Source organism: Pan paniscus, chromosome 1 (genome assembly GCF_029289425.2).
Source record: "Pan paniscus chromosome 1, NHGRI_mPanPan1-v2.0_pri, whole genome shotgun sequence".
In the NCBI taxonomy this organism is placed as follows: Eukaryota; Metazoa; Chordata; class Mammalia; order Primates; family Hominidae; genus Pan; species Pan paniscus.
Window position 1 is genome coordinate 206,390,677 of NC_073249.2, and position 27,551 is coordinate 206,418,227.

Sequence of the window (27,551 nt, forward strand, 5' to 3'; positions counted from 1 at the left end):
GGCGTGAGCCACTGCGCCTGGCCAAAAAACTTTTTTTAAGTAAAACTAAAAACCTTCAAATATATAAATGCACTTGGTTTTGAAACCTTGTATTTCTGAGTCGGACTGAAGACCAACAAAAAGAAGACCCTTCTTGGTAGTAGAAGTCAGTAGTCAGTGTCACACACTTGGAACATACTTATCTTTCTAGATTTTTTTTTTTTTTTTTTTTTTGAGACGGAGTCTTGCTCTTGTTGCCCAGGCTGGAGTGCAGTGATGGGATCTCAGCTCACTGCAATCTCCACCTCCTGGGTTTAAGCGATTCTCCTGCCTCAGCCTCTCAAGTAGCTGGGATTACAGGCGCCCACCACCACGCCCAGCTAATTTTTGTATTTTTAGTAGAGACAGGGTTTCACCATGTTGGCCAAGCTAGTCTCGAACTCCTGACCTCAGGTGATCTGCCTGCCTTGGCCTCCCAAGTGATGGGAATACAGGTGTGAGCCACCGCACCCGGCCTCTAAATCTGGTTTTTGCAGTGCTTTGTATGTTTTATTGTAAATCTCTGTGTCCCTGGGATCTAGCACAGTGCCTGCCACTCAAATCTTGACCCTCTGAGAAAGGTTTAGAAAGCAGGATTCTTCCTCTGGTTTTGACTATTTCATTATCTGAGTTTAAGCTTTTGTCATTTTGACCTGAAACAAATTCCTGCCACTATTTTAAAAATTGTATGTATCAGAATGAATTGTATGCATCAGAAAACTTGTTAGAGTTAGTATTTAATGGAGCTTGCCTCGTGTTGCTGTCTCTGAATATTCTCAAAACAGGGACTGTGGAGCTAGAAATTGTCGAGTCCTCTATTTAAAACTTACGCGCTTTTCTCCCCCTGCCCCCACCCAAGAAAGCTAGGAATTAACCGTTTATTCTTTGTGAACTCCAAGTTTAATAAACTGGATTTGCAGAGAATAGGGGTGACTTGTAAACCATCTTGTTCCCTCTTGTCACTGGACTCGAGGCTGGCAGATGGCTGTGGTGAAGTGTTGCCCAGAGCACTTACATCTAGAAGTCAAAGAACCCTTGCTTCAGCCTAGGCAATATAGTGAGACCTCGTTTCTACTAAAAAACAAACAAAAAAATTAGCTGGGTGTGGTGGCATGCACCTGTAGTCCCAGCTGCTCGGTGGCTGAGACAGGAGGATCGCTTGAGCCTGAGAGATGGAGGAGTGAGCATTGATTGTGATTGTGCCACTGTCACTCCAGCCTGGGCGACAGAGTCAGACCCTATCTTAAACAAACCCTTGCTGTACTGTCGCTCCAGCCTGGGCGACAGAGTCAGACGCTGTCTTAAACCTTTGCTGTACTGTCACTCCAGCCTGGGCGACAGAGTCAGACCTTGTCTTAAACACTTGCTGTACTGTCACATACAAAAGAAAATCAAGACTAAAAGTAAGGTCTAATGTCAGCTAATATTTATTGGGTGCCTCACTTCCTGTGGGTCAGGTACTGCGCTACGCACTTTGCTCGTTGGAATCCTCACGTGGCTGTGAGTCAGGCGTTAGTAACTCTCCTTTCCACACGAGGCGCTCAAAGAATGAAAGTGATGAAGGCGTTTGCCCAAAGCCCCACGTTTGTAAGAGGAAGCGCCCAGATTTGGGGCCACGCCTCACTGCTGCCTCTGGGTTTCCAGATCCCCTGAGGAGGAGTGGCCAGCATGGCCTCTTGGCGCAAACCCGCCTCCCCTGGAACTCCAGGGGCCCTCAGGCCCTCAGGCCCTCTGCGCTGTGCCCACCTGTCAGGGTGCCCCGCTCCCGGTCTGCAGCCTTTGCGCCCCCACTGGCCCTGAGCCCCTGTGTCCTGGTTTCTCTGTGGTGTGGTGCATGGGCAGGTTCCAGGGGGGTTTCCTGCAGATGTCAGGTTTGATACACAGCAGCCTTGGCTCATCGCCCGGTCTCCTGGGACGATAGCGCTCCCCGTCCCAGTGCCGTGGCTGGAGCTGCTCGCCCGATTCCCCACCTAAAGGGCCCGAAGGATGGGGCCACGGCCCATGTGCGGTGAGCAACGTTCCTTCCCAGATTTCTCAGTGCTGGGCCCCGGGCTAAGCAGGATCTGTCAGTTCCCGGCTGAGAACGTCCCGGCAGGAAGAAAGTGAGGAGGAGGATGCGCAACGACCCTCCACTCACAAGGGCCGGGCCCGAACCACCCTGAGCGCCTCCTCCGAGCCAGGCTCGATCCTTCACACTGGGAACGGAGACACTCCGGTCCAGTGTCACTTGTCCTCGAGTAAGAGGAGAGGGATGACAGGCGAGCAACGGAGTCACAAGGGCTCTGCAGAGAGTGAAGCGTGAGTGGTGGTCATGGAAGGCTTCCCGGAGGAGGCGGTGCGGTAGCTGCGGCTCGGATGACGCGGAGGAGCCAGCCAGAGAGGGGAGGGGCAGAGGCCCTCCAGGAGGAGGGACCCGTGAGTGAGGCGCGGGGGATTCAGCGCCCCCAGCCCGGGAGGAGGTGCCTTCTGAGCTCCGGGCGAGCCCCTCCCGCCCTTCCAGGCGGAGCGCCGGGCGTGGGCAGTGCCCGGGCCCCTCGCGGCCGCTGATTGGGTGGTGCGGCCGAGCGGAGCGGCTCCGCGGGCGCCGATTGGTGAGTGAGGCGGGTCGCCGCCGCCAGGTGATCCGGGGGGTCGGTTCCCGCGGCCACGTGTGGGGGCGCGGGGACCGGGGTCGGGGGCGGCGGGAAGCGGGCACCCAGGCGCGGGGCTGCGGCGGCGGGAGACGCGGGGGTCGCGGGCCGGAGCGGCCGGGACCGGACTCGAGAGGCGGTGAGCGAGCGCCGGGAGCCGGGCAGGGGCGGGGGGCTTGGTACGCTGACACGGGCGCGGGAGGGTCTCGGGAGTGAGGGGCGCCCGTCACCCGCTCCGTCGTCATCTGCCCTCCCTGCCACTGTAGCCTCCTCCGTCCCCTGCAGCGGAGCCCAGCCCGCTCCTGGGTCCGGGGACTCTGCCGGGGCCCCTGGCCGTTCCCCGCAGCGCCCCGAGCGAGGTAGCGCAGCGGGACCGGCAGCCCACTCTGGAGCGCTTCGCACCCCCGCGCCCGCCCCTCAGGGGCCTCGGCCCACCCGCCCCTGGAACAGCGCTTCCCGCTCCCGTGTCGCCTGTTTCGAGAGGCCGTGAAGCAGCACCCCCAGCACACGCACGCACCTCGCCTTCTCCTCACCCCGCTGTTCTCTTCTCATCACTTTACCCCCATGCCGCCTCCACCACCCCAGCTGGGTGCCCCCAGAGGGCGGGCACCTTCGTCCACCGGCGGCGGGGCCTGACACACAGTCAGCCTCGGAAACATTCCAAGAAGGACCAGAGCTATGAGCACCCCAGGAGGTAGTGCTGGGGGATCCCCACCCTACAGCTGAGGACCTGGAGGCTGAGAGCTTAAGTGACTTGCCCAAGGTCACGCCAGCCAACCATGTTAGACCCCACAATCTAAGTTCTTGACCCCTGGCTGGGTGGCCTTGGGTTTCCCCGACCCTGTGGCCCAGGGCAGGTGGACGCGTGTTGGGGCAGTGGGAGTAGACTGGGCGCTCTGGCAGCCCCAGACCCTCCGGCCAGGAGGCAGCACCTGAGTTCGCCAGCCAGCGGCTTCCTTGCCTCACCTCCTCGTGGACTGGCGGGGACCCCCACCAAACTCCAAGAGTGGACACCCTACTTATCTGTGGGAGGGGAGTCCTAGCAGAAAGGCACCGCCATGGCCTGAGGAAACAGCTCCAGAGACATGGATTTGCTTCCCTGCTCTCCCACTGAAGCTGTGTGACTATGGGCAAGTGACTTCACTCCTCTGAGCCACCCTTTGCTGACCCAGGGTCTGCGGGCTGGTGGTCTCCCCCTGACACAACTCAGCTATGGTGCAGTGCCCCAGAGGGCTTCTGCGCCTGACCCACGAGGCAGGTCAGCCCATCCAGTCTCCTGTCTCTGAGCAGGGCCACCTGGAAAACCTCAGAGGACAGCTCCAGCCTCATTCCAAGTGTGTCCCCTTCGGAAGGTGCTGGCCCAGCCAGACTCCAGTGTAAAGCCTCAGAAAAGCAGGTCTGCCCCAAAGAGACAAGTGGGTGTTTTGTGCCTGGAATTGGGTAATGTCTGTTTCCAGGATTAGAGTGAGCCCCGTGCCCTCCCTGGTCCCCCGGGAGCCTCCCACCCCAACTCCAGGCCTGGGCTGAATGCACTGTGCTCCTCAGGCTTAGGAAGGAGGGAGGAACTTCCAGTTTCCAAGGAGGCTAAGGACCAGGGAGATGGGGAAAGGATCAGGTGATGGTGGGTGGGCTGGGGCCCCTAAGAGGGCCAGTGGTTGGCCTCCGCACCCCCACCGCTGGGACACTGGGGACGCCGAAAGCTGCAGCTTTGGGTGTGGAGGGAGGGACTGCAGCAGCCCTGGACACAGCTGTGTGCGCGTGTGAGTGTGAGATACCCGCACGGCTCCTCCCCATCTCACACTTGGTGCCTGAGGGGCTGCGTCCCCCCTGCCCCGAGCAGGATGGGAAACGTGCCCTTCCCCTCTCCTCCCCACAGCTCTCCTTTCTCTCTTTTGCTTTGTCTTTCTCGCCCTTCTCTGTTCCTGCCTCTGTCCCCGGCCACCCCTCCATCGTCCGTACCTTCCCTCTCCTTTTCTCCATGTTTCGTGGTCTTTGCCTCCTCCCTCCCCACTGCCCGCCATCCTGGCCGATCCTGGCCCCAGGATGTGACTGTGAAGTTGAAAGGCGGCTTCACTGGAAGTCCCCCTCCCCACCTCCTTACCTGGAAGCAATGTCATGTGGCTTTAGTGCCGGTTGCACATGTAACTTTGCTTTATTTAAACATAAAAGATACAGTAGGTAAAGGATATGACATGAAAATGATCCGGGTGCAATAGCCCAGAAAAGCAGGAGGGCAGCCAGGATAGGAGGGGGCGCCAGGAATTCTCAAGGGGATGGTGCAGGTGCAGCGTTTTTTTTCTGGCTCCTTGCTGCTCACTGAAAGTGGATCGGTGCCGGCACCTCCACCCTGGCCTGAGCCTGGGGTTAAAGGTCGTGGGCAGGCAGAGACAGGGTCCCTTCCCGGGCTCTTGGTGCTAACAGAGTCAGTTCCAAAGCACCCCAGCCCTCCTCCTTGAGTGGGAGCACACCCGGGACCCGTCGTTGCTGCCCAGGGCTCTGTTGGATACCTGCTCTCTGTGGGTGCCTGTCGGTGTGGCCAAGGACAAAGAGGGGAGCAGAAGTGGTCAGACCCCGCTGTCCTCCCAAGCTCCCTCCTGAGCAGCAGGCTTTGTTGAGCTTTGGATCCAAGCCTGGCTGGCGTCGGGCTGGGCGCTGCCTCCTCCATTCTGTCCCCATCTACTCCTCACATGATCCCAGGTTTGCAGATGAGGAAGGGGAGGCTCAGGGGGTTGAGGCAGCTGGCCCAAAGTCACACAGGATTTGGACCCAGGACTCTCTGATCCCAAGTCAGTGATGACAAGCAGGCTGGTGAGTGAAGCCAGCCAGGGTGGGACACAGAGGTGGCTTTCTCACTGGTCCCAGGAGAGACCGAGGGAGCTGAGTCCTGGGGGACCTCGCCAGAGGCATTTAGCCATTCTTTCTTGGAATCATGGGGCCATGATTTGTTAATTCCACATTAATTGAACACCAGCTGTGTCCTGGGCTCTCATGGGAAATAGTGTGTTCCCTGCCCTTGAGGACAGTCACCTAAGGGGGGTCCACTCCTCTCTTCCACGACTGGATGTGGGAGAGGGGTCCCAGGAAAGACCAGAACCTGGCTGGGCTGGACGGTTGGGGGTGGTCCTCAGCCCCCAGGGCAGTTGTCCTCCTTCCCCACATCCTGTCTGCGTCAGTGCACTGTCTGACTGAGTTCTGGTTTTCATGATCTGCAAGGGGTTGGGGGGTTCAGGAAGGGGCTGGGGTCTGTTTGGGCTGAGTGAGGCAGGGTCCCATGCAGCAGGTCCCTGGCCTCATCAGCTCTGGCCATCCAGCTTGCAGCCACCTTCATGAACTACAGAGCTCCTGCCCTAGAACCTGCTATAGCTCCCCACTACCCACAGGGTGGGGTCTGAATTCCTGAGCCTGGCGTCTAAGGCTGATCCCAAACTGGATCCAGCCTGCCGTTCTGGTAAGGGCTGAGGTCGGCCTGCGGGCCCCCACTGCCTGCCTTCCTTTGTGTCTTTGCAGTCTCTGTTTCTGCTGCTGTCACTGCCCTTCTCTTTGATGGCGCCCTCTCAGGTGGCCCTCCCTTCCCTCTGGCACTTTGTGCAATCTGGTTACAGGTCCATCCCCTGACTTCCAGCCCCTGGGGCAGGCCCCAGCCCAGAACACCAGGATCCTCAGTGCTTGCTGAGTGAATGAGTGACCCTGGGCATGTACCGCCACACCCTTCAGATCTTGACCCAGACCTCCCCTCCTCAGTGAGGGCTTCCCAGCAACAGTCAGCCCTTAAGCTGACGTTTCCCATTCTCCTCCCTGCTCCATCCCCATCTCACGTATGATCTATCTTATTATTTAGTTCAATGTCTTTCTCCCCAGCAACAATGTAAGTAAGCTCCCTGAGGGCAGTCAGAGACGTCATCATTTTCTTCCGGGCTGGCTCCCCAGGGCCCAGGACATTGCACAGCCGTGCTGCACACATAGCAGCTGCTCAGGAAGCCAGTGAATGAATGGCCTGTGGGGGGCACTCTGTGGCTTGCCTGCCTCGAAAGCAGCCCTTCCCCCCCTGCCCTTTGCAGCCTCCCCTCCCGTGGAGCTGGAAGCCAGGCACCCTGGGGGCCATGCAGAAGGCGGGGGCTGGGGGCCGCAGGGCCTCTGACTGCGGGCTGGCCCCTCACCGGCCCAGGTGCATCACCAAGTTTGCCCAGGTGGGTGGGGCCACCCTGTCCAGGTGTGCTCTGGTGGGTGGCCCTCAGGTAGCAGGCGCTGGTGATTGGGAAGTGCTGCGGGCCTAGGACCTATTTCCACCTCTTTCTTGCCTGACTTGGGCTGGGGAGTGTGTGTGTGCCCTGATAAGGGACTGGGACTTCAGAGAGCTTCAGTGACCTGACCAAGGTCACCTGCTGGGGAAGCAGCAGAGCCTGGGCTCCGAGAATCGAGCTCTGTCTGTCCACAGACACGCCTGGCAGAGCAGATGTGTGTTTGGGGGGAATTTGGAGGATGGGGTTAGGAGCCACGGGCCTGACTCCCCACCTTACTCCCTTCACCCCACTGCCGAGCAGTACGTGGGCTCCTTCCCTGTGGATGACCTGGACACCCAGGAGAGCGTGTGGCTGGTGCAGCAGCAGCTGTGGGCGCTGAAGGTGGGTGGCCTGGGAGGGCACTTCCCTAGTGGAAGTCACAGCCTTGAAGACCAGGTAACCCCCTAGACCAGATCCACCCTCCCCACAGTTAGAGAGGGGCAGGACACAGGCCCTGTTTGTGGTGGGCTGGTCAGGACACACACCCAGGCTCCAGGGGCCCCATCCCTTATGCCCTGGGCTACTGTGACCTGGGCCCCACAGCTGGAAGCCACAGATGGAGATGTGGGTGATAGTCACAGCCTGGCCAGCGGTGGCCCTAGCTAGGGGTCATCTGCCAGGAGCCATCCCCACTTCCCCAGCGCCAGGGGGGTCCACCAGCCAGGGCCCCACCCCCTGCCAGGGGTGGTAGAGTGGGCTGACCAGCCTTTGGTGGATGGTCCTGAGGCTGGGCAGGCCAAGGCAGGGTCTGGGAGGTGGTGCCTGTCCCCACTACTCTTTTCCACCCAGGACTGTCCCCGACGCCGGGCCGTCATCCTGAAATTCAGCCTTCAGGGTCTCAAGATCTACAGCGGGGAGGGTGAGGTAGGAACCCCTGTGGGTGCAGGTGAGGACTGGAGGGGTACAGGTGTCTCCACCCTCAGGATGCGCTCTCCTCTGCCTAGGTCCTGGCCTTAGCTCGGCCCCCGTGCTTCCCCTGGGGTCCCCCTGGCGCGCCAGCCTACCTGCTCTGGGCCTTTGGATTTGCACCAGGGGCCGCCTCCTCCCAGGGCTGGCTCAGGCAACAGCTTCCCACCCCTGGGCCTCCAGAATCCCTCTGGGGCCACCTCCCCACCTGAGCATCAGGAACATCCAGCCCACTGAGGCTCTCCCAGCTGCCCTGCCCCGCCCTGGCTGGTGGGCCGTGGGCAGCTTCACCCAGGTGCGGTAGGCTGCTCCTGGCCACTGCTCCTCCTCCCTGCCCTGCTGCAGGCTTGTCCTGCTGCTGAACCAGCGTGGGGCGGACACTGACTGCGCGCCAGACTGTACCCCACAGCTGCAGGCATCAGTCACCTACCACTGAGGCACACCTGGTGTCCCCAGAGCTGGGCATTGCGGGGCCCTGGGGTCAGGTCCTGTGCCACTCACATGAGGTCCCACTGATCCCCACCTACAGCCCTATCGAGAGGCCCTCGTATCTCCCTACCTGACACATCACAACAGGCGCTCAGAGGACTGCCCTCACCTGCCCAAGTCACACAAATGAGTGGCAGAGCCAGGATTCGCACCCCAGTCACCTGCCTCCAGGGACCAGGCGTGTCACCCCAGTGCCTGCTGCCACTCCCATTCTCTGTGCTCCCGGCAGGCCGAGCGTCACATGGGGGTGGCGATCTTAAGCCCCAGGGCCCATGTGAAGGATGAGGGCTTGAGACTGGGCGGGCCTGGAAGGAGGGAGGGTTTCTTCACCCCTGCAGGCTGGCAAGCAGGGGTGGGGCTGCCCGGTGGGTCTGATGGGGGCCTCACACTGCTGCCTCGCCAGGTGCTGCTGATGGCTCACGCCCTGAGGCGCATACTCTACTCCACCTGGTGCCCTGCCGACTGCCAGTTTGCCTTCATGGCTCGAAACCCACGGAGCCCAGCCAGCAAGCTCTTCTGCCACCTCTTTGTGGGCAGCCAGCCAGGAGAGGTATCTGGGGCTTGAGGCAGGGGACCGCCATGGAGGCCGGAGGGGCTGTGTGCCAGGCATCAGGGTGGGTTCCTTGAGGGCTTTGCCAGGGCGGCCTGATCCCCCTCCAGGCATGCACCCCTCACCACATTGGCTCTTTCTGTGGCTCTTCCCACTGAGGACACCACAAAGCAAGTCAGTGGCCTCAGCATTCCCTAGGGCCCAGGGGCGGGAATCTGGCCACGCGCTTAGAGAGTGGAGAGTCACACCTCCAGGCCTTCGCTCATGCCGTTCTGTCTGGCATCCCCTCCCCTTCTCATCCTAGCACATTCCACTCACTCTTCAAGGCTCAGCCCATGTGTCTGAACCCCGCCTTGACTCCTCTGGAGGGCCACTCTCTCTGGGGTCCTGTGACATGAACTGCACGCTACCATCGTCTGCCCTAATTACAGGCACCTGAGTTCTTTGAGAGCCGAGTCTGGGTCCAGGTCTTGAGAGAGTGCTTGGCCCAGAGCGGTCGGGGTGGGCAGGTAGATCAGAAAGTCAAAGCCAGCCTGGCTGTTGTGAAGGACAGAGCCTTGGCAGCTAGGCGCTCGGCAGGCAGACGCTGGGTTTGGTTCTGACCAGCAACCATTTGCTGTCATCCTGTATATCCAGGCCATGTGCTGGATACTGGGGTGACACGTGGCTGAGTCATGTTCCTTGAGCTGACGCTCACGGTTCTAACTCGTTGGGTCTGGATGGTGTGTGTGGCGGTTGGGATGCGCTGCTCCCGACAAGCACTGGGCCTGTGCTGGGAACTTCCTGTGCTCTATTTCACTGACTCCTCAAAGGGGCACAGGGAGGTGGGGATGAGGAAACCGAGGCACAGAGAGGTGCCATGCTCTGCCCAGGGTCACACAGCAGCTCCTACCTGACAGAGCCAGGATTGGAACCCAAGTTCTGACTTCAGGACCTGAGCTCTTGGCCATTCCTGGAAGAGGGTGCTGATGTGGCATGCAGGGTGGGGCTGGTAGGCCTGGGGGCAGGAGTGCATGAGCTCACGCTTCCATTCTCTGCTCCAAGCGTGATGCCTGGACCACAGTAGGTCCTCAGTGTTTGTTAAATATATAAAGGAAGCTGGTAAGGGAGCCTGCATGGTGGTGAGGTTTTGAAGGGTAAGTAGGAGCTTTCCCAGGAAGAATGGGAAGAGCCTCCAAAGCCAAGGGGCTGCATGCACCCATGGTGAGTGGGCTGAGGCCCAGGGAGTTCACTGGGAGATGGAGACCTCCTCCAGCTGAGCCCACCTCTCTCCCTCCCTCCCAGGTCCAGATCCTGCACCTGCTGCTGTGCCGCTCTTTCCAGCTGGCTTACCTCTTGCAGCACCCTGAGGAGCGGGCACAGCCAGAGCCCTGCCCAGGGCCCACAGGGGAGGTGCCCCTGAAGCCACTGTCCAGCTCTGGGGGCCTGGTGCGGGAGCCCTTCGGCCGTGATCAACTCTCTCAGAACGTCCATGCCCTGGTCTCCTTTCGGCGGCTGCCAGCAGAGGGGCTGGTGGGCAGTGGGGTACGCAGCACCCCAGCCAAGGAGTGGGCAGTGGACAAGGGAACTGGGTATGGGTTTGGGGGGCATGTCAGGGCAGGGGCTTCACTTGGCCTGACATGGCTAGACCTGAGTCTGCCTGCCTGTGGGCCCCTCTTGGTGCCCTAGAAGGAGCTGCCAGAGTCGGAAGGCCGTGCCCGCCATGCCCGCCTGGGGAATCCCTACTGCTCGCCCACGCTGGTGCGCAAGAAGGCCATTCGCAGCAAGGTGATCCGCTCGGGGGCCTACCGCGGCTGCACCTATGAGACCCAGCTGCAGCTGTCGGCTCGGGAGGCCTGTGAGTTGTGGGAACATGCCTGCCCTGTGTGTACCTGGGACACGTGCCCGTGCGCTCCTAGACCAGCCAGAGGTGGGCATGAGTGCCCGTTCCTGCAAGGCTGTGGCCGCACCTCCAAGTGATGCCTGTGCACTGTGTGTGTTTGCCTACATCCGTGTCTGTGCAAAGGGGACTGTGTACAGCTGCGTATGGACCAGAACTGTCGGGCGGAAGGCCCGTGTGCGGATATGTCTGCTGAGCAGGGCAGAGAGGCTTGGGGAGGACACCACCCTGGGTGATGAGGCCTGCGGCTGTAGGGAATGGGAGGGCTCGGCCACTCTCCTTCTGACTCCTGGATGGTCTCCACAGTTCCTGCCGCATGGGAGGCATGGCCCCGGGGTCCTGGTGGCCACTCGTGCCTGGTGGAGAGCGAGGGCAGCCTGACGGAGAACATCTGGGCCTTCGCTGGCATCTCCAGGTAGGAAGGGCCTGGCCTGGCCTGACGCCCAGTCCCTTGGGGTGGGCAGAGAAATATGGGCTTCCCAGGCCCCTGAGGCACACACTCCTGTGCACCAGCAGAGCGCTCCCAACCTCAGTGACCTCAGGCCTGGGACTTCACCACCCTGGGCCTCCATTTTCTCTAAGGTAAAATGGGGTTAATGAAAGGAGCTTCATCTTAAGGCTGTGGAGAGGGTCAAATGAGGTAATTTGAGTAGAGCCCTCAGCACCTGGCCTGCACAGGGCAAGGCCCCTAAGCGTCAGCTCTTTAAGCCTCTCTCCTGAGAGAGTCTTGACATTGCTAACAATTACAGACTCTGAAGAAACCTTCTAAGCTTCTAAAAGCTTCTTTCTGTTGAGCCAGACTCTGAGTCCGGCCCCATGTTGGGTTTTTGCTGTTGCTTTTGTTTTGAAATTTCATTTTAGAGACAGGGTCTCATTCTGTCACCCGGGCTGAAGTGCAGTAGCATGGTCATGGCTCACTGCAGCCTCAAACTCCTGTGCTCAAGGGATCCTCCTGCCTGGGCCTCCCAAAGTGCTGGGATTACAGGCATGAGCCACTGAGCCCGGCCAACGCACCGTGTGTTTAAGGACATTTAATCCGCAGGCTGCCTCGATGCTGCTGGGGTCCTCATAACCATTGCCCAGGAGAGCAGTCCAGCCTTTACTCTCTCCCCTCTGTGCTCCTAGGCCCTGTGCCCTGGCCCTGTTGCGGAGAGATGTGCTGGGGGCCTTCCTGCTGTGGCCTGAGCTGGGTGCTAGTGGCCAGTGGTGTCTGTCCGTGCGCACGCAGTGCGGCGTGGTGCCCCACCAGGTCTTCCGGAACCACCTGGGCCGCTACTGCTTGGAGGTAAGAGCGCAGCGGCCAGAGGGGCCTGGGCCCCGCCGCATCATTGGCTCCATCCCTGGCCCTTCGTGCCTGCCCTTTTCTAACTGCTGAGGTCCTGAATGTGCCTCACCCCCATCCCTGTCTCCCATTGGCTCTCCCTGGCCTCGCCCCTCATCCAATTCCATCCTGCCTCTACTGTCCTGCTCCTTCCTCATTGGCCCTGCTGGCCTCACCCCCAGCTGGCCCACTTGGCCCCACCTCTGTTGGCTCCGCTCTGCTCTGACCTGAAGGCTCTTGGAGGGGAAGGGAGGTGCCTGGTCACTGAGGACCCTTCTCTCCAGAGGTGGCTTCAAAGGGTACCTCTAATAGAGTCTTGAGCTGGGGTCACGTCTAACATTTCTACAGGAATCCTGGCTTTCCCACACCCTAGCCCATCTTAGCAGAGGAGGAAACTAACTCAGAGAGGGCAGGGGGTGCCTAAGCTCAACAGCCTGAGTCTCCAGTGTGATGTCTTGTCCTGCCCCCCAGTTTCTAGGGATGGGAGGGGGTGGCGAGGCTTTTCACATGTGTACCCTTACTTCCAAGCTAAACATCTCATTCCTATCCAGGCTGGGAAGAGAGAGAGGGAATGGTGTTTGGCTCTGCCACGATAGCACATGTGAAGCCTCTGGGCTCCGTTCCCCGCTCTCCAAAATGGGCAGGCCCCTGTGGGAGCGGGTGGCTGGTGCCTGGCGTGAGCCCTGGGGAAGGGGACTGGAGCTGAAGTCCCTTCCTCCCCTAGCACCTGCCGGCAGAGTTCCCCAGCCTGGAGGCTCTGGTGGAGAACCACGCGGTTACTGAACGTAGCCTCTTCTGTCCCCTCGACATGGGCCGCCTGAACCCCACCTACGAGGAGCAGGACTGTGGGCCCCCAGGCAGGCCGCCCCGGACTCTCCGGCCCCTCAGCCATGCCAAGTCCGAGGCAGAGCTGCAGGGCCTGGGCTAAGAGGTAGGGCCCCAGTCCCACAGGCCCCGCCTCACCCCGGCTCCTGGGCCCCAGCAGCATCTCTGCCTGTCTTGCACCCCTCTGGTCGCCAGTTCCATCCAGTCACCCTGCCCTTGGAGCAGTCTTCCATCGCGTCACTGTCCGTGGGAGGGGAGCCCTGAGGGTGGGTATCGCCAATGGCTTCTTGGAGAACATGTGGCCCGCTGAGATTCCAGGAGGGCAGGTGGAGTTGCAGGCTTCGGATAACCCTTTGGGTGGCTTCGGATGACCTGCTGGGTGGCTTCGGATGCTTTGGGACTTCTGGGCTTCTGCTTTACTCCTGGGGCAGGAGCTTGTTCACGGCAAAGCTGCAGCCCTCTCCTAAGGAGGCTAGGCCTTGGGGCCCTGACTGGGAGTCTCCAGAAAGAGGGGTTTGGGGAGGCAGGAGTGAGTTTTTACTCTGGGCAAAGACCGGTGGGAAGGTGCAGAGAGGGCAGGAGGGACAGAGGGCTGTGCCTAATGCTCACGCACAGTGGACTCCTGTGTGCAGAAAGGGATGTGCACCAGCAGACAGGGCCAAGAATCTCCATGCTGTCTCCACTCAAAACCTCAGGGCTGTGACTCCCACTTTCTCAGAAGGGATGCGCAGGCTCACCCCTTCCCCCTACGAATCACCAGGGCACCCCCACCCCCAGCTCATCTCCTTTAGCCATTTGACAGGGAGGGGCCAGCAGTGAGCTGCAGGCTTAGAGGGGTGACCAGGTCCCTTCCTAACTCGACCGCACATGGTTTGGTGGCTGCCTTGGGAGGGAGGCTGTCCGATGCTGACATTCCCCTTAGCATGGCCCTGACCGTGGCTGTCAGGGGCCACCTTGCCTCACCAGGCCAGCCCCACTGGGAATGGGGTCAGCCACAGCAGAACCGTCGAAAGGTGGACCTGATGTGGGCCCTGCCGGGGGCGCTTGGCCTCAGTGGGCCATGGGAGACCCAGGGAAACGACTCTAGTGTGAGGCAGTGGTCCTGCCAGTGACTGACAAACCCAGGTATCCCTCTTTGTAAGCAAACTTGACAAATAATGAGTCTACTGAACTCAGTTATAGAACAAGTTCATTTTGCATGAACTTATCTTATTGAAGCAGAAGCCACGTCATGAGCCTGGGGGCTGCCCTCTCCCCGTCTGGGAGTGGGACAGAACTGTTCAGTGCCTTGAAAGTCACAGATTTCTGACTCCTGGAAGGAACTGGGCAGTCCCACCAGAGCAGAAAGAAAGGAGGCAAACTTGGGGAGTGAGAAGCCAGCCTCCCAGAGGCCCAGGCCTCGTGTTCCCCACCTCCAACCCTCCCGTGAGGAGAGGGGCTTGGCCTGGGACCTTGTAACTTCCTTGCAAGTTAAGTGAGCTATCCTGTCACAAAAGATAGAAGGAACTGCCCTTTGGGACTTCTTTTCACTGGAAACCCAGCACTGGTTTTATGTTGAGTGAGTGGGAAGCTGGGACTCTGTTTTACAGCCATCTGTACTGGAGCCTGGACAAACCACTGGTCTCTATGGGAGGCCCCAGCCTCACATTTCCCTGGCAAGGAGAGAGAGGTTTAGCCATGTCCTGGGCCTAGGATTACAGCCCAGAGATGGGCACTTAAGAAGACCTGGTCATTGGTCCAGACTTGGGCCAAGGCTCTCCTCTGTGAGGGATGGGTTTTACTGGTGAATTACCTGTGTGGAGAAGCTATCAGGGCCATGTTTAGCACACTGAAGGGACCAGTCTCCACCAAGCACTTTAACATCCCTCCAGCCAGCATTGATTGATCTCGTGTTACAGAGAGGGCAAGGTTTTTGGCCCCTGTTTGCAGACTCCATGTCTTAATCAGAGACCACAGTTTTCCCTTTGTTCCAATCTGCGCCACCTCGGTAGCCCCACTTTCCTTGCTGTGTGGACTTGAAACAAAATAAAATGTGTTGCTTCAGATTGTCTGCTACAGACTTTTCTTTCCTTCGAAAGGTGAGGTTTTTGTCCAGTTTCCCTATTTCGTTTTTGCCAAACATACCTTCAGCTGGTGCTGAATGGTGAACCAGAGGTCCTGTCCTCAAGGGCTCAGAAGGAATTGTGCAGGGAGACTCAATCAATTTACGTTCCTCTTCTGCTGCAACTTTCAGTGGATATATCTATAGGAAAAAGACTCAAGTCCTTCTGCACTGGCAACCTGGGCTTGCTTTCTGCTTCTGCAGTGTGCCACACGACCTCTGCACAGCCCAGACCGGCATCCTCCTCCTCCTCCCTTCCCTTCACCTTGTTAACCACTCAGCCATCGTATTTCAGCTCCAGTCAATCTCAGGATGCCTGCCCTACACCCTGGGCTGAGTGAGGTTCCTTTTTTAGATGTTCCATAGGCTGGGTGCAGTGATTCGTGCCAGTAATCCCAGCACTTTCGGAGGCCGAGGTGAGAGGATCATTTGAGTCCAGAAATTGGAGACCAGCCTGGGCAACAAAATGAGATCCCATCTCTACAAAAAATTAGCCACTCGGGAGGCTGAGTTAGGAGGATCGCTTGAGACCTCCTGAGGTTGAGGCAGCAGTGAGCTATGATTGCACTCCAGCCTCGGTGACAGGGCAAGACCCTGTCTCAAAAAAAGATATGTTGCATGGAACTGATTATTCAGTTTGTAATTACATTTTCGTTTTCGGGATTTTGTTTGTGGGATTTTGTTTCCTGTGTCTGTCTCTCCAGCTAGATCATGCAGGAGGGCTGTCTCCCTAACATCTGTCACGGTGCCTGACATGTAGCTGACACTCAGTGTTTCAGTGCAAGGAAGAGCCCAGCGCCCAGAGGTGTGACGGAGGTGCTCTTCTGGCTGGGGAACTTGCACTGAGCCAGGAGGGATAGGCCAGGCAGCCTTCCATCCAAAAGACTTGTTTTTGTTTGTTTGTTTTAGATGGAATTTTGCTCTTGTTGCCCAGGTTGGAGTGCAATGATGCAATCTCAGCTCACTGCAACCTCTGCCTCCCGGGTTCAAGTGATTCTCCCGCCTTAGCCTCCTGAGTAGCTGGGATTACAGGTGCCCACCACCAGAGACGCGTGTTTCACCATGTTAGCCAGGCTGGTCTCGAACTCCTGATGTCAGGTGATCCACCCGCCTTGGCCTCCCAAAGTGCTGGGATTACAGACGTGAGCCACCGCGCCCGGCCCAAAAGACTTGCTCCCAAAGTGTTTGTTTTACAATCTCGGGTCTTAGAAATAACAAGGGTGGCATGAGAGGAAGCTGTCCAGGGGCTGTGGGTTGTGGGCAGCCTTTCCCTGAGCCAGTACGGGGACGTGGATAAGGGGCAACAGGTCCTTGCCGCTTTTCCTAGGTCCCTGGCCCGTGCCTGAGGCCTGGGATCTCTGTAGCCCCGAGGTGGAGTCAAGCCTGGGGCCCCGGGCCCCAGTCTTAGCCGCAGCCTCGGGCAAGCTGCGTAACATCTCTGAACTGGGACTGTGCGGATTCGAGAAGGCAGCGGACGCGAAAGGAGCCCAGCCAGGGCTGGCGCTTCCCGCAAGCGGCCGCGCGTGGCTGCCCGGGGATCACTCGGGCGAAGCTCGCGGGTCAGGCGGGGCGTTCCCGGGGCCGCTCTTGTGACGCCACGGGCGTTGCCCAGCAACCGCGAACGCCGCGGCGGTGAGCGTGCGGGCGGGCGGGCGGCTGGGGCGGCTCCGGGCTCCGGTTCTGCGGCGGCGCCTGCAGCGCGGATCCCCCACGTCCCCGCTCGGGCCGGGCCTCAGAAACGGGCGAGCCCGGGCGCGGGAGGAAGCGGCGGCCCCGGCTCGGGTCCTGCGACTCCCAGCTCCCCTCGGGGCGCCCCCCGAGGAGTCCCCGCCCCCCGCCGCGGCCCCGCCCCTGCCTCAAGGCCCCGCCCCCCGTGGCCGGCGCTGGCCCCGCCCCTTGGCCCGGGCTGCTGGGAGTCCCTGGCGGGGTGGGGGTCGGCTCTGGTCCCGGTGGTCCTGGGCGCGGCGCCATGGCCTCCGAGGCGGTGAAGGTTGTCGTGCGCTGCCGCCCCATGAACCAGCGGGAGCGGGAGCTGCGCTGCCAGCCCGTGGTGACTGTGGACTGCGCGCGCGGCCAGTGCTGCATCCAGAACCCGGGCGCCGCGGACGAGCCGCCCAAGCGGTTCACCTTCGACGGCGCCTACCACGTGGACCACGTCACCGAGCAGATCTACAACGAGATCGCCTACCCGCTGGTGGAGGTGAGGGCGCCCGGCAGGCCGCCCTCCAGGCGGCAGGGCGTGGGGCCGCCCCGAGGGTCCCCAGGGGGCTGCGCTGCCCCCCAGCCAGGAGGAAAGGCCCTCGAGGGGCGCAGGCGGACTGGAACAGGTAGGTCCGGAGGCTTTTGTCCAGACGGGACACAACCAGAGCCTGCCTCTAGTGTCACCTCCGGGTCTGCACTATCCCCAGCGCCTCCACCTCCCGGGTTCAAGCGATTCTCCTGCCTCAGCCTCCCAAGTAGCTGGGATTAACAGGTGCCTGCCACCACGCCCGTCTAATTTTTGTGTTTTTAGTACAGATGGGGTTTCACCATGTTGGCCAGGCTGGTCTCGAACTCCTGACCTCAAGTGATCCGCCCGCCAAGTGCTGGGATCACAGGCATGAGGGACCGCGTCCAGCCGAATGGTGACTTTTCATCTTCCCTCACTGGCAAGTCGGGGCACACCCAGCCCTGTTTTGGTTACAGCATGGGTCTTTGCAGTGGAACCGGGCATAGATGCCATGTGGGCCCTTGGGGTCTCAGAACAATTCTCTGGGCCGATCTACCCACACAGGATCCACCCCAAGCCCACACTAAGGTCTAGAATTTGCAAACTCATGAGCTCTGCAAGGGCAGGAACTGTGTCCGCCTCGTTCACCACTTTGTCCGTAGGCTGAGCATAGTCCCTGTCGAATGAATAGAAACAGCGATGAATGAAGAATGACTTTGGGAATGACTTTGGGAACAGCACCGGGTTTGCCTCCTCTCTTCCTTCCAGGCCTCATCTTCCACCCCTCCCCCAGTCCCTCCTGCTCTCCACACCTCATCTGTGTGGCTTTACTCAAGCTGACCCCTCAGCCTGGAATGCCTTCCTCTTCCTGTCACCTGGCAAAGTACGAGCCCCACTCCCAGCTCCCCCAGTTCTCCCTGTCTTTGCCGCCTGGAAAGCTGTGCTTTGTTCTTCCTGTGCCGTCTTGTTTTCGCTTCTTTGTACTCCCTGTCCCTGCCGGCTGCCTGGACTCTTGTCGCTGTGTGCCCCGCCCCATAGCCCGCCACGAGAATCACCTGTACGTGTCCAGCTCCCTGCATTGCAGGCAGGCATTGGGCCATCACCTGTTTATGACGGTGCTTCCTGTGCCAGTGCACGAAAGAAGCCCCGTACGCACCCTGTGAGAGCCCCGCAGGTGCTGCTCTTACCCTTTAAGATATTGATTTTTTTTTTTTTTTTGAGACGGAGTCTCGCGCTGTCGCCCAGGCTGGGGTGCAGTGGCACGACCTCGGCTCTCTGCAATCTCCTGGGTTCAATAAATTCTCCTGCCTCAGCCTCCCGAGTAGCTGGGACTGCAGGAGCTCACCACCACACCCGGCTAATTTTTCGTATTTTTAGTAGAGACAGGGTTTCACCGTGTTGCCCAGGCTGGTCTCGAACTCCTGACCTCAGGTAATCTGCCCGCCTTAGCCTTCCAAAGTGCTGGGATTACAGGCATGAGCCACCCCGCCCGGCCCAAGGTGTTTTTCTTATCATCTTATCAATTTGCCTCAGTAAGGCCAGCCCAAGGGCACACGGTCAGTAAAGGTGGAGATGGATGTGAGCCCAGGGGGCCAAGCCCACAGCGCAGGCTCTTCCCCGTCCACACACAGGGACAGCTCCTACCCCACCAGACAGTCAACTCCTTGAGGACAGAGCTGCGCCTTGTTTATCTCCACAGTCCAGTGCCATTGTTGGTGGGGGGACCAGGAAGGGCCCTGAGTCTGTGGGTTAGGGAGCCCTGTCCCGAGCCCTGCTGTGCCTGCTCCACTGAGCACAGGGTCCTGCCTTCCTCCCATGCAGGGCGTCACTGAGGGCTACAATGGCACCATCTTTGCCTACGGCCAGACAGGCAGCGGGAAGTCCTTCACCATGCAGGGCCTGCCAGATCCGCCCTCCCAGAGAGGCATCATCCCCAGGGCCTTCGAGCACGTGTTTGAGAGCGTCCAGGTACGGGCCTCGCGGAGGGAAGGGGCAGGGCCAGAGCTGCAGCTGGGCCCAGAGCACTTCTGACAGGTGGCAGAGACACGGGAAGTCTTTGGAGCCCGGCCTGACCCCATGCAGATCAGCAGAGAAGGCTCTGGGTTCTGAAAAGGTGGTGGGAAAAAAACTTAAAACAGAGAAAATTCTGTCCATGCTTTTCTCTCACCATTTTTGCCTTCTAACCCTTAGTTGAGCATTTCCCATGGATCTGCTGACCCTGTGCACTGGGCCAGGAAGTGGTTGTAACAATCACAGCTTCCCTCTTTATTGAGCAATTGTTATGGACCAAGTCATATGTGAAGCCCTTGGCATCCTTATCTCACTGAATCTCCAGCCTGACCCAGGAGGTAGCTGATAACCCCATTTTTGAGATAGGGAGTTTGAGACTCTGAGCCTTTATGGGCCAAGTTGAGACTGGACTCTGAATTCATCCCGGCATCCAGGCTGCAGGTGAGAATTACCTGGCGACCATTTGTGGCAGTGCACGGGGAATGGCGGATGGGGACAACCCTGATCAGCTGCAGAACCCACTGTGCCACTCCCAGGACTCATCATGGTGGCCACAGCAACATGTAGGGCCTTGGAGAGCTGCCAGGGACCAGCCCAGAGCCAGTGCTTGGCCCAGGCCTTCCCTGTGGCCTCAGGTTTTTTTTTTTTTTTGAGACGGAGTCTTGCTCTGTCACCCAGGCTGGAGTACAACGGCATGACCTTGGCTCACTGCAACCTCTGCCTCCCAGATACAAGCAATTCTCCTGCCTCAGCTTCCTGAGTAGCTGGGATTACAGGCGCCCATCACCACACCTGGCTAATTTTTGGACTTTTAGTAGAGATGGGGTTTCGCCATGTTGGCCAGGTTGGTCTTGAACTCCTGGCCTCAAGTGATTCATTGGCCTCAGCCTCCCAAAGTGTTGGGATTACAGGCATCAGCCACCGCGCTTTTTCTTTGTTTGTTTTTGTTTTTGAGACGGAGTCTTGCTCTTTCGCCCAGGCTGGAGTGCAATGGCACGATCTTGGCTCACTGCAACCTCTGCCTCCCGGGTTCGAGCAATTCTCATGCCTCAGCCTCCTGAGTAGCTGGGACTACAGGCACCCACTACCACGCCTGGCTAATTTTTTGTATTTTTAGTAGCGACGGGGTTTCACCGTGTTAGCCAGGATGATCTCGATCTCCTGACCTTGTGATCTGCCTGCCTTGGCCTCCCAAAGTGCTGGGATTGCAGGCGTGAGCCACCGCGCTTGGCCTAGCTAATTTTTGTATTTTTAGTAGAGACGGGGGTTTCACCTTGTTGGTCAGGCTGGTCTCGAACTCCTGACCTCAGGTGATCCAACCACCTAGGCCTCCGAAAGTGCTGGGATTACAGGCATGAGCAGCGCCCCGCCCTGTTTTTTTTGTTTTGTTTTGTTTGTTTTTTGCTTGTTTTTGTTTTTGTTTTTAACCTGAATAACGAGGAGGCCTCTGTTTCCTTTCCCATGAGGCTTGTAGACAGAGCATTAGACAGCAATACGAAGATTATGCAACTCAAAGAGGCCTGAGCGCCCACCAAGCTAGAGACAGGAGAGAGCTTTCCAGGAGGGCCAGCAGGGCGGGTTGGGTTGGAGACTCCTCTTGCCCCGACATCCCTTCTCCTCCCATGATGTCCTGGTGGCAGAGGGCCCAGGCTCCAGGGTCAGACCTGGCAGCAGGTGGACTTCGAGCTCTGATGTCTAGGTTCTTTCTGTGTACTCCCTGCAGTGTGCAGAGAACACTAAGTTCCTGGTCCGGGCCTCCTACCTGGAGATCTACAATGAAGATGTCCGGGACCTCCTTGGGGCTGACACCAAGCAGAAGCTGGAGGTGGGTGCAGACCCATTGTGGGCAGGTGGGGCTGGTAGAGGGGAGGTTGGCATTGGTGCTGCTCCCTCAGAAATATGGGAAAGTGTTCTGAGGGTGCCGGCACTGGGAGACTAGAGTCGGGACTTTTTTTTTTTTTTAATTAAAAAAAACTTTTTTAGGCAGGTGCAGTGGCTCTTGCCCGTAATCCTAACACTTTGGGAGGCCAGGGTGGGCAGATCACTTGAGGTCAGGAGTTCGAGACCAGCCTGGCCAACATGGTGAAAACCCATCTCTACTAAAAATACAAAAACTAGCTGGGCGTGGTGGTGCATGCCTATAGTCCCAGCTACTGGGGAGGCTAAGGCAGGAGAATCACTTGAACCCAGGAGGTAGAGGTTACAGTGAGCTGAGATTGTGCCACTGCACTCCAGCCTGGGCAACACAGTGAGACTCCGTCTCAAAATATATGTATCTATATTGTATATAGTATCTATATATATAATATATATATAATATAGATAATATTATAGATAATATAGATACTATATATAATATAGATAATATTATAGATAATATATAATATAGATAATATTATAGATAATATATATAATATAGATAATATTATAGATAATATAGATAATATAGATAATATTATAGATAATATAGACATTATATATAATATAGATAATATATTATGTATATTATATATAGATAATATATATAGATAATATCTATAATATAGATAATATTATCTATATTATAGATAATATTATCTATATTATATATAGATAATATTATCTATATATAATATAGATAATATAGATATCTATAATATAGATATATTATAATATATATATAATATATATAATATAATATCTATAATATAGATAATATTATCTATATTATGTATAGATAATATCTATAATATAGATAATATTATCTATATTATAGATATTATCTATATTATAGATATTATCTATATATAGATATATTATCTATATATTATCTATCTATATATAGATAATATTATCTATATATAGATAATATCTATATATAGATAATATCTATAATATAGATATCTATATTATAGATATAGATATTATCTATAATATAGATAATATCTATATTATAGATATAGATAATATCTATAATATAGATATAGATAATATCTATAATATAGATAATATTATCTATAATATAGATATATATATGACAAGGTCTCGCTGCGTTGCCCAGGCTGGCTTCGAACTCCTGGCCTTGAGCCTTCCACCTCAGCGCCCCCAGTAGCTGGGACTACAGGCATGCACCACCACATGCACCCAGCCACTTGGCGTTTTTTATGCAGGAGCCTCCAGCCTCCCACCTAGAGTTTTTCTACCGCGTTCCCTCTCCTAGTGCAGCTGAATCATAGCTCAGCCCCCAGACAGGGAAGCAGAGACAGGAGACAACAGAGGGTATTGCTCCCACATGTCAGCCCCAGAAGGCCAGCCTGTGGAGTTAGGGCACTCTGGCCCCCTGCAAACCTTCTGCTAACCCGCACTGGAGCAGCAGGGAGCCCTCCTCCCCTTCGTCACTACCCTGGACCCTAGGAAGGCCTCAGTTACCCGGGCCTAGAGGGGCCGAAGGCTGGCAGCTGCTCACACTTGCTGCAGCTGAGCCACGGGCCTCAGGCCTATTGAACCAGCTGCCTTGGGGGCTGCAGTGACAGATGCGCTTGCTGAAACACACTCCAGAGATCACCGGGCTTTAGACACGCTCCCTCGTGGAGGATGTGCAGATGGCTCTCATGTAAACCTCCTGGCAGTCCAGGAGGAGGCACCGTTCTTATTCCTTATAACAACAGATGAGGAAACTGAGGCTCCATGTGCCTAAGTAAGACCAACCCAAGGACACACAGTCAGTAAAGAGTGGCGATGGGATTTGAACCCGGGGGCTCCACAGCACACACTGTTAACCCGTGCTTAACACAGGCCCGATCGTGGTTGTAATCAGAGGTTATTACATCACCTAAGGCCAGCAAGAGGTCTGGGGAAGCAGAGTTCTATCCCCTCCCCCTAGCCACTGTAAACTGCCATCAGAGAACCCAGCCCTGAACTGCCTGATCTGGTGAGGCCTGAGGGGGCCTCTCCAGCGGGTTCTTCCCACCCATGTCCAGGCAAAGTGTCAAGGGCTCCCCTCCCCGTGGCAGCGATGGACACATTCCTGCCATGCTCCCCTCTCTCATCCTTGCCGCATCCCAGCTGGTTGCCATGGTGACCCGGCTCTGGCCTCTCCGCAGCAGAGATGAGCAGTTACCAAGGAACCTGGTGCGCGGCTGGGGGCTGTCACTCAGCGCCTCCCCAGGCGTCGGGGGTGGAGTGGGGTTGGGAGCGCGGTGGGGGCGGACCTGAGGCCATCACAAGTGTGGGAGCAGGGAGCCTTCCTAGGCTGGAAAATATCGTGGCGGGAGACCCCTCGGGTGAGGTGTTGTCTCCTGGGGTTGCTCAGGCCCGAGATGGCGACCTCATCCTCTTTGTAACTGAGCCCCCGCTGAGTACCCGCAGAACCGTTTTTTAGATCTGTTCTCTTCCTAATCCTCATAATAATCTTGTAGAAATAGGAGTTATCATCCCCATTTTATGGAAGAGAAAATTGAGGCTTAGAGAGGCATATTAACCTCCCCAACCAGCAAGTCACAGAACAAGGTGCCCTCAGGCCACACGTGGCTCCGTCCTCTGGGCTCCCTCCTCACAGCTGCCGCCTGGGCCGAGACCTGCCCTCTGTCATCTCAAGCTTCAGCTGCTGCAGGATGCTCTGGCCTCTCTCTGTGCCCTGAACCCTGGAGCCTTCCATCGGCTGTGACCCCACTAACAAACAGCTGTGACCCCACTAACAGCTGTGACCTTCACCTTCTCCTTTCTGGGTGTCAGTTACTCCTCTATTCCATGAAGCCCAGTCCCTTGGTGGAGCTTGGCTGTTTCTCCACGCTTCAGCAGTTAGGACCAGCTGTGCCTCGCCCCGACCCCCACCCACGCCTCTCCCACAGCAGGGGCCTGAGCCCACCTGGGACCCCCCTAGAGCTGCTGGGAGCAAAGCAGCTGAGCCTCCTGTGGTTCTGACCCGCAGGGCCACTTGGCAGACAAATGCCTTTTGTCCTCATTCATTCTGCTCTGGTGCCAGAGTGGTTTTATTTCCTCTCACACTTGAAAAATACCGTGTTTCACAGCTCCGTGTCCGCAGCAAAATGACTTTGCTGCCTGGAAAGCCAGCAGGGAGCCATCAGATAAATTAATTTACTGCTGCCATCGCCCTGAGGGCTGGGGGCCTCTGGGCTGTGAGCCTGCGGGGTTCTGGGGAGCAAGTGGGCTCACCTGTGATCTGAGGGTTTGGGGATATTCCTGTTGTTCTAGAGCCACGGCAGAGGGGATCTGGAGCCTTAGCAACGGGCGAAGGGAGACAGCACTCAGGGCTCATGGGTGACGACAGGCTCAGCCCCTGGGATCTGAAGCTCCCTAAAGGAAACCCACCTTTGTAATCATAGCACTAACAACAACAGCACAGACAGTGGCTGGCATCTATGGGGCACTTAGGTGTTGGCACCATGCTAAGCATTGTGTGTGCCTTATTTTATGGATTCCTCCCCATATCCTATGAGATAGCTGTCTCATGCCCATTTTACAGATGTGGAAACTGAGTCTTAGGTTGTCATTGGCTGAAGGTCCCATAGCAAATAGGAGGCAGGGGTAGGTCTGAGGCTGGCTGGGCCTGGAACGCACGCCTCCCTGTGACAGGCATGTGAGGTGCCAGCCTGCATTACAGGAGGGCGAGGGCGGTCTGGATGGGGCCCTTCTCTCTGGTTCCTTGACCATCCCTGGTCCTAACCCTTGGCGGCTGGAGGTTCCGCCCCTGACCGTTCCTCCTCCCTCAGCTGAAGGAGCACCCAGAGAAGGGCGTGTACGTGAAGGGGCTGTCCATGCACACGGTGCACAGCGTGGCCCAGTGTGAGCACATCATGGAGACCGGCTGGAAGAACCGCTCGGTCGGCTACACGCTGATGAACAAGGATTCCTCACGCTCGCACTCCATCTTCACCATCAGCATCGAGATGTCTGCCGTGGGTATGCGAGGCCGTTGTTGGGGGCAGGGGGACAGATGACCCAGCCACTCCCACTAGCCAAGGCACGCCACCTCTCGAGGCCGCAGGAGCCCCTGGAAAGTGGGAAGAGATGCTCTAACAGCCTGGAGGAAACCCAAGAGGACCCTTGGGATGCTGGGACCCGTGTTCCCAGGATAAACAGCAGCAAACACAGTAACACTGGGAGCCAACATTGAGCGCTCACTGTGTGCCAGACAATTTTTATTTATTTATTTGTTTTTTGAGACAAGGTCTCACTCTGTCACCCAGGCTGGAGTGCAGTGGTGATCTCGGCTCACTGCAACCTCTGCCTCCCAGGCTCGGGCGAGCCTCCCACCTCAGCCTCCTGAGCAGCTGGGACTACATGCACACCACCATGCCTGGCTAATTTTTTGTAGAGATGGGGTCTTGCTGTGTTGCCCAGGTTGGTCTTGAACTCCTGAGCTCAAGCAATACTCCCGCCTTGGCCTCCTAAAGTGTTAGGATTACAGGCTTGAGCCACTGCGCCCGGCCAGTGTGCCAGGCAATGTGTGTGCATTATCTCACTTACTCCTACAGCACTCCCATGAGGTGGATACGATTTATCATCCCCATTTTACAGAGGAAGAAATTGAGGCCACACAACTAGGAACTAGTGTCAGAGCCTGGCTTGTATCCCGGGGTCTTCCTCTGGAGTGTGTGTCACTCCAACCTTGTGGATTCTCTTCTCCCTCTGTAATGTTCTGTACTCCTCAGTCATCTCATTATTATTTTTTTCTGGAAATGCTGCCGAAAAAGCGAAGAGGAAGGAAAGAAATCCATGTTTATTTGGGGGCCCCATTGGCCATCTGCAGTGCCAAACCCTTTATACCCTTCATTCCATTTAAATCCCACGACAGTCTTAGAGACAGGCACTAGAATCCTCATTTTATAGACGAGGAAACAGAGGCTCTGAGAGGTAAAGTGATTTGCTTGTTCAAGGTCTCACCGCCGCTAATTGGTGGAGCTGGGATTTGAACCCGGGTCTCCCTGATGTCTGGGTTTTCCCATGAATGCTGCAGCTGCCTCCAAGCTGTGGTCCATCATGACTAGAACTCCAAAGAGCGGTGGAGCAGGAGGTGGCCTCAGCCCAACTGGGGACATAATTCTGGAGAGATCCCTGACCCAGGGATCAGGGTCAGGAATTAGCTGGGTGTGATGGTACATGCCTGTAGTCCCAGCTACTTGGGAGGCTGAGGTGAGAGGATTGGTTGAGCCCGGGAGACCGAGGGTGCAGTGATCTGAGATCGCACCACTGCACTACCCAGGGTCAAGGCCTGAGTAGATGGAAGCTCCTGGGCACATTGCCCAGCCGGTGTGGGGACCTGGCCTTGGGCCAAGCCCCAGTGCCTGCTTAGGTATGAGGCCATGAGTCTGAGTGTCCCGGGGATGCTGATATAGGGAGGGTTGAGACCAGAGTGGTCACAGCCTCAATACTGCAGCTCAGGGAGGGGCAGAGACCAGGGCAACTGAGGACAGATCAGGAGGGAGGAGGAGGGAGCGGGTTTAGGGGGCACCTCTTGGTCTTTGCAGGAGGGTTTGAAGGATGAGGCAGGCTGGTTGCACATTCACCTTATAAAATAATGTGAGCTCAGTGATGATGGTAAAGTAGGGAATGGTAGGGAACAGTTACTCATAGTTCTGACACCTAAACACCACTAACATTTAAGCATTATATTAATATCTAATAATTATTTATATTTATAATTCTTTATATGTTTATTTATATATAAATGTATATATTATATATATACATATATATTTTTTATACACACACACACACACACACACACACACACACACACATTGGTTTGTTTTTTTTTTGAGACAGCTCTGTTGCCCAGGCTGGAGTGCAGTGGTGCAATCTCAGATCACTGCAACCTTGGTGTCCCAGGCTCAACCAATCCTCCCACCTCAGCCTCCCAAGTAGCTTGGAACTACAGGCATGCACCACCACACCCAGCTAATTTTTATGTTTTGTAGCGACAGGATCTCGCCATGTTGCCCAGGCTGGTCTTGAACTCCTGGATTCAAGCAATCCACCTCAGCCTCCCAAACTGCTGGGATTACAGACATGAGCCACTGCGCCCAGCCCATATTTTCTTTTGATCCTTTTTTTCCTATGAATGTTTTAAACATAACTGAAATCTTACGCCATGTAGGTTTCCCCTGGTTCCATCTCCCTTGCTGTCACTAAGCATTTCTGCACTTTACTGTCACCGTGTCTTCATGACCATGTGTGGTGGCCTGGCTCATGCCATTTTCCAACCGGTCCTTGACAATTGGTTTCCAGTTTCCCAGTGCTGCAAGTCATGCCACGATGGACATCTGTGTGCACAAAGCTTTTTCTCATCTGAGAGTCATTTCCTCAGACTCGGTTCCCTGCAATGGAGTCCT

General features: G+C 56.7%; 2 protein-coding genes across 15 annotated transcripts in view; both read left to right on the forward strand.

Annotated features, from left to right (window-relative positions):
* The first annotated feature begins 1,908 nt into the window (after positions 1-1,908).
* Positions 1,909-14,941, forward strand: SH2D5 (SH2 domain containing 5). 9 transcript variants are annotated; one of them, XM_034957190.3, is made up of 11 exons: positions 2,707-2,787; positions 3,939-4,044; positions 6,707-6,835; positions 7,190-7,270; positions 7,718-7,792; positions 8,727-8,873; positions 10,158-10,397; positions 10,542-10,710; positions 11,059-11,167; positions 11,878-12,037; positions 12,798-14,941. In XM_034957190.3, exons 3-11 carry the CDS (start codon positions 6,749-6,751, stop codon positions 12,999-13,001), a joined length of 1,272 nt encoding a protein of 423 aa, XP_034813081.1. In that variant the 5' UTR covers positions 2,707-2,787; positions 3,939-4,044; positions 6,707-6,748; the 3' UTR covers positions 13,002-14,941. The 9 variants fall into 9 exon arrangements, with proteins under 9 accessions (XP_034813084.1, XP_034813101.1, XP_034813077.1 ...); XM_063594302.1 differs by lacking the exon at positions 2,707-2,787 and adding an exon at positions 3,557-3,778; XM_063594306.1 differs by lacking the exon at positions 2,707-2,787 and adding an exon at positions 3,557-3,778 and having other exon boundaries at positions 10,545-10,710.
* A 1,708-nt stretch (positions 14,942-16,649) lies between these two features.
* KIF17 (kinesin family member 17) overlaps positions 16,650-27,551 on the forward strand; it is a 54,542-nt gene continuing 43,640 nt past the window's right edge. For 3 of the 6 annotated variants that reach the window (XM_055097222.2, XM_003814400.4, XM_008967063.5), the window contains exons 1-4: positions 16,650-17,199; positions 19,030-19,176; positions 20,942-21,043; positions 24,930-25,119. In XM_055097222.2, the coding sequence (XP_054953197.1) occupies positions 16,969-17,199; positions 19,030-19,176; positions 20,942-21,043; positions 24,930-25,119 (670 nt within the window). In that variant the 5' untranslated portion in view covers positions 16,650-16,968. Of the gene's footprint in view, positions 17,327-18,073; positions 18,092-19,029; positions 19,177-20,941; positions 21,044-24,929; positions 25,120-27,551 lie in introns of those variants that run through there. The other 3 variants (XM_055097221.2, XM_008967065.4, XM_055097223.2) reach the window with 3 other exon arrangements.

Bases quoted from the DNA above. Each gene is read 5' to 3' on its own strand.
- SH2D5 (XM_034957193.3), top strand. From the start codon at position 6,749: ATGCAGAAGGCGGGGGCTGGGGGCCGCAGGGCCTCTGACTGCGGGCTG. The intron at 7,793-8,726 runs GTAGGAACCCCT...CTGCCTCGCCAG, and splicing joins TCTACAGCGGGGAGGGTGAG to GTGCTGCTGATGGCTCACGC. The intron at 8,874-10,157 runs GTATCTGGGGCT...CCTCCCTCCCAG, and splicing joins TGGGCAGCCAGCCAGGAGAG to GTCCAGATCCTGCACCTGCT.